This window comes from Tiliqua scincoides, chromosome 4 (assembly GCF_035046505.1).
Source record: "Tiliqua scincoides isolate rTilSci1 chromosome 4, rTilSci1.hap2, whole genome shotgun sequence".
Taxonomy (NCBI): Eukaryota; Metazoa; Chordata; class Lepidosauria; order Squamata; family Scincidae; genus Tiliqua; species Tiliqua scincoides.
In genome coordinates, this window is record NC_089824.1 from 81,999,296 (window position 1) to 82,009,096 (window position 9,801).

Sequence of the window (9,801 nt, forward strand, 5' to 3'; positions counted from 1 at the left end):
TTCCCCCCCAATGCAGGATGCAGCACATGCCCTGTTGGCACAGCTGCATCAGTGCTGGAAAGTTGAATTGGACTGGGCCCTAACCCAGCACATGACGTTTGTTATAAGGATTACAGCTGGTTTTAATACACATGAATAAGACCTGTACCAATACCAAGTACAACCATTGCCCAATATTGTTCTGCCAAGGATTGTACCAACCAACGCGCAAAGTATATGCTCTGCTGTATAGTTACGGCCTCTTGTGTCCTCAGACAAGTTTTATATGATCTCTGCTTGCAGCAGAATAAAAAGAGGCTACCTAGAGCTGCAATTTTCAACCAGTGTGCAGTGGGACATTGGTGTGCCATGAATGGTCCCAGGTGTGTCATGGGAGTTTGGGGGAGGGACTATTAGTCGGGCAGTTGGGGGATGTGAGCTCCCTACTAGCAGCACAATGTGCCTTTGCCAAAAAACTGATGGTGTGCCTTGACAATTTTGGTCAGTGTTCGATGAGATGAAAATGGTTGAAAATTGCTAATCTGGAGACTGAAGGCCAAATCCTAGTACCCGCGCAGCCGTGCCAATGGGGTGTGCGCTGCATCCTGTGGCGGGGAGGCAATCACATAGCCTCTGTGACTGCATTGCAGTTGCACCAGTGCTGGAAAGATTGGCCCTAGCAGCCCAATCCTATGCATATCTACTCAGAAGTAAGTTCCGTTACAGTCAATGGGGCTTACTCCCGGGAAAGTGTGGATAGGGCTGTTCAGTTGCAATCCTATCCACACTTAACTGGGAGTAAGTCACATTGACTACAATAGGATTTACTTCTGAGTAGACATGCCTAGGCTTGGGCTCAGAGCCTGTCTACGGATGATGCTTAGCTAGTGCTACTGCTGCTTTGTGATCTGAGTGGGCAAGGCCTTCCAGTGCTGGTCGGGGGGGGGGGGGGAGGCACCAAAATGGTCTCTGTTGCAGGCGCATCCACCAGAAGAGGAGAGGAGCGCGCCCTGAACAGAGGATGCCGGGGGTGGCCTGGGAAGATCGGCCTCTTCAAATGCAGAAGCGTCTGCCATGAACGGCGACGACTTTCCTGGCAGACGAGGCCAGTCCATTCCTGGCGCTGCCACCGCCCGCTTTCTCCTTTGCACGTGGGAAAGTGTGCGGGAAGGGAGGAGCTGCCTGCCTTCCCCTTCCCCCGGCGCAAGAGACAATGAGCGCTGCGCTCCTCCGGCGCCGCCCTCGCCAGCCAGCCGGGCTTGCCAGTGGCTGGGAGCGGACGGCGGGGGGAGGAGCCGCGCATCTCCCCATAAAAGAGCGGGCGGGCAGCCGCGCCCTTGCGATTCCAGCTGCTGGTGCGCGCAGGGCAGGTTGCCGTCTGAAGGCAGTCAGTGGGAGGGAGCCCGGAGCAGAGTCGAGCCGCAGCCATGCGTGAGATCGTGCACATCCAAGCCGGCCAGTGCGGGAACCAGATCGGAGCCAAGGTGGGGACACTGGGGGGGCGCCAAGGGGGGAGGCGAGGGATGCCTCTTTGGTTGCAATGGAGGCGCTGGGCGTGGGGACCAGGAGCATCGTCGGCGTCCCCTGGGTGTGGAGCTGGAGGAGGGCGGGGGGGGGCAGCTGCAGCAGCAGCAGCCATTCTTGTAATGTGGAGCTCGAGAAACAAAACCTGAGAATCTCTCCCTCCCCATGATGGCTCCCGTCTCCCCCCCCTTTCACAATCCCTTCTGGTGGAAAAGATCAAGCGCCTCGTTTCTCGACGCGAGTGGCTCCCTTTTAATAGCCTTCATCCCCCTGATCGGTGGTGGGTTTCGCCCCCTTCTCCCTCCTCCCTACCCCGTCACACGCCTCCCGGCTGAGACAGCAGTCCAGCTATAAAGGCAGGCGGTGGTTGCCTCGCCCCTTTGCAGAGGCTGTATCCCTGCCTTGAGAAGCACGCACGATGGGGGTGTGTGTGCGCGCGTGTGTGGGTGGACAGATCACTATGCCAAATAATCCCTTATTAAAAATAAAATCGCCCTGTGTATGTGTGTGCTATACATGCATGGCTTTAATTCTTGGCTTTAACCCTGTGTATGTGTGTGCCATGTATGCATAGCTTTAATTCTTCTGTCAAATGACCCCTGCAGTTGTTCCCAGATGCCCTGTGGCCACTGCCTCTGCTGTAACACTAACAATACCTGTTGGGCTGAGTGCTTATAAGGAGGTGCCTCTTGTTTGCCTTCTTTTGCTTTAGTAGGATGCGATTTTAATGATGGATTAACTTGCACTGGTGGCCCATGTGGCAAGGAGGGAGCATGGCTGCTGAATGCAGCTAAGGCTGGCTGCTAGGCGTGGCAGGAGCAGCAGCAGCATGTGGGGTCAGCTGTCTTGGCTTTGGAAAGGCAGTTGCTAATAGCTCTCCAACAATCCCATTCCAGTTCTGGGAGGTCATCAGCGATGAGCACGGCATTGACCCCACCGGCAGCTACCACGGAGACAGCGACCTGCAGCTGGAAAGAATCAACGTCTACTACAATGAAGCAGCTGGTAATGTTAACACCCTATGCTTCTGAAGATGACTTGTTTCCTTTAAAGATACTGGCACTGGACTAATAAAACCTTCGCTGGCTTATTGTCATAGAATTGCACATGAATACAGAAATCATATGCGCTTTTTATCTTATGGACAGCAAGCACATTTTAATGATCCACATCTATTGCATCAGGGCCCATGTAGAAGAGGTGTTCTTGAATGCTGTGGGCAGAATCCTCTTCTGAAGAGGGGCTGGCCATCCAGTCTTTGTCAGTATGTGTAGGGGAAAAAATTGCAGATTAAAAAAAAAATCCTGATAGTAACGAAGGCCATCTTTTAAAATCAGTGAAATCGCTTTAAGTGACTGATGGGCTAAATGCCCTACTTAAAACTTCTTGGTTAACCTAGTTCTTTGTTGCCTAACTAGAATATGTAGATACTGTTGCTTCTGGATTAAGTTCATTTAGACATAGTTCTGTGCCCAAAGGCAAATAAGCCTATCAAGACTTGTTACAGTGAACCTTCCCATACAAGTGTACCTGTAGCTGTGTTCTTCCCTAAGTCACTGTGGTTTTTTCTTTTTGGTGAGACTGGTGCAGTAAATGTTTTCTCACCTTTTCCAGGCTTTTATAGATGTAAATGTGCACTTATCTACTGGAAAAGTAAATGCATGGAATCCTCCTCCATATTTGGGCTTTTTAGCTTGGAACAGACAGTGTAGCATCCCATTAATTCCAGCTTACATGGATTAAGGAAATAGTATTGATCTTACATGTGCCTTTTATCCTAGTCCACAGTATACAATACTGCAGGTGAATGCAGTTAAGGTAGCCAGAGACTGGGTTGGAGTTAGTTGCTCCTGGAAACTATTTCTACTGTGGGCAGTTCTTGGTTTTATGTGTGCATGTGTTATAAGCCCCCAAAGAGCAAACCTGACAAGTACAAATTGTTACCTCCAACTCTGCATTTTAGTGGATCACCCCTTTGCAAGCCAGCCAGCAGTAATAAACTGGTGTATATGACTTGGTGAACATGCTGCAGATGCAGTGCTTGGGGCTAAGTTACTGGGAGCATATAACTATGGGGAATTCTTCCTTGCCACACCATGGGGCAGCTCTTCTTCCAAGAGATTATGGTGTGATATGGTGGAGACACAAGGCCATATGGAGCATGCAGAAATAGGGGTGGTGCTTTCTTTGTGTTTTATTAGCAGTTCAAAATTGGAAAATGGAGGCGTCAGTACAACAGAAAACAGGGTGGGGCCTCAGCTCTGAAAGGCTTCTTCACCTTCTATGCTTCCTTTTCTGGACTATTTTTGTGACTGCTGGCTACATGGATGCTCTACATTCCCAGCAGGGTGGGGGTTTGTGCATGTATTTAAGTGCCCAGTTCACTTTCCTTTGCAGGAGCCAGTCAGGATCCCCTCTTGGGTCCACCCACTTTGGTGGCACAGAGCAAGTGCTGGCTCTGTAGGCGATAATTGTGATCCATCCCAGTTCTTCTAGAGCAGCCATTTTCAACCACTGTGCCGTGGCACACTGTTGTGTCACAAATGGTTCCCAGGTGTGCCGCGGGAATTTGGGAGAGGGTCATTTATCAATAGGACCATTGGGGGATATGAGCCTCCATTGACAGCACAGTGTTCCTTGTCAATTGTCAAAGAGCTGATGGTGTGCCTTGACCATTTTAGTGCCTTGCCAGTGTGCCGCGAGATGAAAAAGGTTGAAAATCACTATTCTAGATGGCTATAGGTTTCTGTCCATCTGTGGTGGAGACCCTTTGGCCAGTTTCCTCCTGAAGGCTGCTTGCCTTGCTGTCTCCTTCCTGGCCTTCTTCCCCTTGTCTTTTGCTTTCTTTCCCCCTCCTTCCCCCTGCCATTTGTGCCTTCTCCTTGATGTCATCTTTGTGTCATGCCTACTCAGATTCTCTCCATCCTGTTGCTCTTGGTAGTACCATCCCATTGTTCTCCCTCTTACTATCCCCTAAACTGCCTTTATCAACTGATACCACCCTCATCAGCAAGAGTGCCAAGAGCTAGTGCCCCACTGCAGTGGCATAGCTAATGATCGTATAGCCCAGTGCTGAGCTCAAAAATATGCCCTGGAAGTGATGTCACACCTGAGCTTTTAAAAATGTGAAAATTGGCAGAAAACCTGCCTCAGCGCTCCAGAAGCTTGCCACCCACTCAGTTTTGAGTTGTCCACTTTTTGTTCCATAAGGCAGTTGTATTTTCATTTTCTGGTTAATTGGCCATAAATTTTGATGGAATACAAATATTCCAAAGAGGTTTGTTTCAATGCATTCTGCATTAAATTACCTTTCTAATGATGTATAACATGATGGTTTTATTCATACGTACCAGTTTTTTCACAATTTTGGCCACTAGTGTCAAGCTCAGCTTGTTGCCCTGTGCAGCTGCTACCTTCTGTCTGGCCAGGTGGTGGTCAGTGTTACTGCCACCATCAAGTGCTATAGTGTTTGGCTCATGGCCACGTCTTGCTGCCCCCGCTCACACATCTGGAGCCCAGAATGGGGCTGACAGGGTCCTAGAGCAAAGAGCTGATGATGGGCCCACTCAATCCCTTGGCCACTGCTGTCACTAGGTACTAGGGTTTCAGAGGCTGCCTAGGTGGGCCCTCTGATGGGTATGACCAGTGTTGCATTTGGTTGGCTGCCGATACTGTCCTGCCTAGATGTACCCTAAAATCCTGCCTGGTTCTATCCTGCCTAGTTCTTAAAAAGCAACTGAGGAGGTAACTCTGCTTTTTGAACTATAACCTTTTGGACTGCAGGAGCTCTTATGATGGCGTGGTCTTGGAGGGAAACTCATTCAGTAGAAACCTGGCAGGAAGATCACTGTACTAAACTGATCTCTATCATATCTAGTTTGCTACGTGCAGGAAATTCCTTAGCACAGAGGAGCATTCAGTGGTACGGCCCAGAGGCAGCTTATTTTCTCCTCATAGTTGTGAAAACTAGGCCTGGAACTGGTTGGTTGTACCACTAATGCTACCTCTATCAAGAGGAGAGGCCTTTGGTTCACACTCATCACTATAACTCATCTGGGTGAGTCAGAATTCTGCTGAGGCAAGCAAACTTCAAGACTGCCTGCCCCACCTGTGCCTCAGGTCCTGCTCTTGCAATTTCAAGCTGCATAAAGAGCAGCTGTTCCTGTCCACTTGTCCTCCTTTTGTAGTGGCTGCTTTGGGTAGCCTTGGCAAAGAGGGCCCCTTCCCCCTCGCTCCAGCAGGAGGACTTGAATAAGGAGAAGCTCATCTTCACCCCTGCCTGGGGAAGGATCAAATCAATATTGTTGCCTGTTTCTTTCTTCCATCCAAAGATAACAGCAGAAGCTATAGCGTGACTGATGCCTGTGTTCTGAAGCTGGTTTAAGAAATCTGATTTCGTTTTGCTCCAGTTGCCAATTAATATCTGTTCACAGATCTCATTTTTGTTGGACATGAGATAGCTGGTGTAAAAGTTTCCTGTTGTATCAAAAGATACTTAATACACTTTGTTGATGAATGGTGTTGCAGTAACCAAGAATAGTCGTTGGCAGAGATTCAACAAGAGTGCTGTGTTTGTAAGGCTGGCTTTTGTTCTTCCTCCAGGTAACAAGTATGTTCCCCGTGCCATCCTTGTCGATTTGGAGCCTGGTACAATGGACTCTGTCAGGTCTGGACCTTTTGGTCAGATCTTTAGACCAGACAACTTTGTCTTTGGTATGTAATGCTGTTCAAACTGTGGTAGCTTTGTTCTTGCCTTGAGTTAAATGTATCGTAAGTAGCTGCTGCAGAACATCCCCCCCCTACACTGCCCACAGCTGCTACCTACACCCACCCATTCCAAATGTCCTAGTCATCTGGCTGCTTGGCATGAAATATAGCAAATCATCACTCCTTTCTTTATGCTGTATTCAACTATATTGGGATCATTTTCTATATCCTGTCAAATTAATGTTGCTTCCTTGTCACATGGGCTGTTAGCATCTATTGACACTGAAGTAAGAGCAGTCCAGGTTTTTCAACCCTTGTCAGAGAGCAGAAATGTCATACAGTAAAGAGGTATTCAGGGATCAGAGACAAAGATCGCATTTCCTCTGAGCCAGCTTTGTGACCCCCACCCCACCCCAATTATCTTGGTTGTCCCCATGTGCATTGCTGCTTGGCTCAATCCACCTATTGTTTCAAGGCTACAACAGCTTTGCTTTGTCCTTGGCACTATATCCAATAATTGTATGTAGAGGTGGAACACCTTACTTGCTAACAGGACAGATAAAATGATGTATAGTATGTGTAAGGTGTGTTGGGACATGGCTCACATGACAGTACAGGTGGGCCCCCATATCCCTGGATCCAGTATGCACAGATTCAGTTACCTGTGGATCTGGGGAGAGGGGCCCACCTGCCCATTAACATTAAGTGCTTACCCCAATAAAAAATGTTCTTGCTTTACAGGGTTGTTATAAGCACACAAGCTTACAGAGATGCACAGATTCCCGACTGGCAGCCTGAATGCTTGAAAAGACTAGATCAAGCTTAACAGGAAGTGGAAGTTAATTGCTTCCTGTTAACCTCAATCTAGTCTTTTCAAGCCTTCAGGCAGGGAGTCTGTGCATTGCTATAAACTTGTATGCTTATAGAGACCCTGTAAAGCAAGAACACTTTTGTTGGGGTAAGCATTTAAATAATGTTAATGGGCACGTGGGGTGAGCAGAGACAGGGTTCCCTATATCCGTAGTTTCTGTATCTGCAGAGTCCTTGGAATGGATTGCTCACAGGTATGGGGCATGCCTATAGTTCCAGTGCAACGATTTTAGTGCCATTACCCAGGGAGGGAGAAACCTTTTTATATCTTACTGATTTTATCATATGTACCTTGCTTTTCTCTAGGCCAGAGTGGTGCTGGGAACAACTGGGCCAAGGGTCACTACACAGAGGGAGCTGAGCTAGTGGACTCTGTGCTGGATGTGGTAAGGAAGGAATCTGAGAGCTGTGACTGCTTGCAGGGCTTCCAGCTGACCCATTCCTTGGGTGGTGGCACTGGGTCTGGCATGGGAACCCTCCTCATCAGCAAGATTAGGGAGGAATACCCAGACAGGATCATGAACACATTCAGCGTGATGCCTTCCCCCAAAGTGTCGGACACAGTGGTTGAGCCATACAATGCCACCCTCTCTGTCCACCAGCTGGTGGAGAATACAGATGAAACATACAGTATTGACAATGAGGCCTTGTATGACATCTGCTTCCGCACACTGAAACTCACAACACCGACCTATGGAGATCTGAACCATTTGGTCTCTGCCACCATGAGCGGGGTGACCACCTGCCTCCGCTTCCCTGGGCAACTGAATGCTGACCTTCGCAAGCTGGCGGTCAACATGGTGCCTTTTCCCCGCTTGCACTTCTTCATGCCGGGATTTGCTCCCCTCACAAGCCGTGGCAGCCAGCAGTACCGTGCCCTGACAGTGCCAGAGCTCACCCAACAGATGTTTGATTCCAAAAACATGATGGCGGCCTGTGACCCACGCCATGGCCGCTATCTGACGGTGGCAGCCATTTTCCGGGGCAGAATGTCCATGAAGGAAGTGGATGAGCAGATGCTCAATGTCCAGAACAAAAACAGCAGCTACTTTGTGGAATGGATCCCCAACAATGTGAAGACGGCGGTGTGTGACATTCCTCCCCGTGGCCTCAAAATGTCCGCCACCTTCATCGGCAACAGCACTGCCATCCAAGAGTTGTTCAAGAGAATCTCGGAGCAGTTCACGGCCATGTTCCGGCGCAAGGCCTTCTTGCACTGGTACACTGGTGAGGGCATGGATGAGATGGAGTTCACGGAAGCAGAGAGCAATATGAATGACCTGGTCTCTGAATACCAGCAATACCAAGATGCCACTGCAGATGAGCAAGGGGAGTTTGAAGAGGAAGGAGAGGAGGATGAGGCTTAAGTTTAAGGAGGTTTAGTGCAACTGGGCCAGTGTTTAGGGAGAGCAGATCAGTTATATGGGTGCATGTTTTGGTTTTACTTGGTGCTTTTCACTGTTGCCTCTGTTGGCAGTTTTATGACCTCTACTCTTAAATATTTAAAAATACTTTATTGGGAAAACAGTTTAAAATTTAGTAAGAAGCTTTACAGATAAATTGTCATAATACAAATTGTCATAATAAAAACTGAGCAACAGAAATGAGCCTCTGTGCTTAAGATAATAAGTTGGTGGCATAGAAGGGGCTGAACGATGAATAAAATATTTAATCCCAAGAATACATCTGCTTTTTGTGGAGGCAATTGCAGTTCCTGCAACCTTCCTGGTACAGAAGCTTGTTCACGGTAATTCTGTATTGCAGGCCTGAAAGCTTTGTCGAAGAGGTGATTTAATAGTTTATCTGAGTAAAAAGTCTGTTTCTCCATAAACAAGTGCGGTAAGTGGTCGCTTTGGCCCTTTGTCAAAGGCAAAAATAACTCATTTTGTCGCTCCTTGGTGGGTTTTCCAGAGAACTCCCCTGCACCTTAACACTTTTCTTGCAAATGTAAAAAAATAGATTATGCTCAAACTGCACAGATGTGTGTGAATTTTGGCTATTTTCCTTCATCGTGTGTTCTGACAATGCACAGTGTAGAAGTGTTTGCAACCTATGTTTTTAATTACCTTTTTATGCTGAACACTTGCATTTGCTGGTGTGGGTTCCTCCACTGATGCAGGTACTTCAACCTTGCAAAATGAGAACCTGTCCTACAGGTTTTTCCAAGAGCACCTCTTCAATCAGATGACTTCTTAGAGTTAGACCTAGGATTTCATCTGCTGAAAGGAACCATGCCACTGGGCTTTGCTGTTTGGAACTTTGCTTCTTTTAGTCCAGTAGCTATAATATATTTCTGGAAGATGTCAGATCTCAAACATTTGTGTTCACAGTCATGGCTGCCAGTATTCCACAAAGGAATGTACACTGGTACTAGCTTAAGTCTAACCTGCTAAGAGGATGAAAAAGCTTAAGACTGATGGGGGTGGGAGGGAAGTGATTAAAAGTAGAATGCTAATAGAGCAGGCATGGATCCCAATAGCTGTGATGAAGCATGCTTTCCGTGGCAGTGTGTTTTGGCATTCTTTGTGCATTGTGTAAACTCATCAAGGATCTCTGTAACAGTCATGAAATCAAACTTATTCAGATGGCTTTTGTGTGGTGTTAATGTTGACTCTATATAAAGGCATGTGTTCTCAATAACTGCTTCCGGCTTGTGTTTTCTTTAGGGTAGATTTTGACACACAGTATACATTGAAATTGGTCGCTTTGACATTCTTTTAA

The 9,801-nt window shown here is 47.7% G+C and overlaps 1 protein-coding gene across 1 annotated transcript; it reads left to right on the forward strand.

Moving 5' to 3' along the window:
- The first annotated feature begins 1,331 nt into the window (after positions 1–1,331).
- Positions 1,332–9,769, forward strand: TUBB2A (tubulin beta 2A class IIa). The gene is made up of 4 exons (XM_066623052.1): positions 1,332–1,463; positions 2,400–2,508; positions 6,106–6,216; positions 7,387–9,769. The coding sequence occupies exons 1-4, from the start codon at positions 1,407–1,409 to the stop codon at positions 8,445–8,447; spliced, it is 1,338 nt and encodes a 445-aa protein (XP_066479149.1). The 5' UTR covers positions 1,332–1,406; the 3' UTR covers positions 8,448–9,769.
- The last annotated feature ends 32 nt before the right edge of the window (positions 9,770–9,801 follow it).

What these genes read in the sequence shown, in the direction of transcription:
- TUBB2A (XM_066623052.1), top strand. Translation starts at nt 1,407, where the DNA reads ATGCGTGAGATCGTGCACATCCAAGCCGGCCAGTGCGGGAACCAGATC. An exon ending in GGAACCAGATCGGAGCCAAG is followed by an intron (nt 1,464 to 2,399) that starts GTGGGGACACTG and finishes ATCCCATTCCAG; the next exon opens with TTCTGGGAGGTCATCAGCGA. An exon ending in CTACTACAATGAAGCAGCTG is followed by an intron (nt 2,509 to 6,105) that starts GTAATGTTAACA and finishes TTCTTCCTCCAG; the next exon opens with GTAACAAGTATGTTCCCCGT.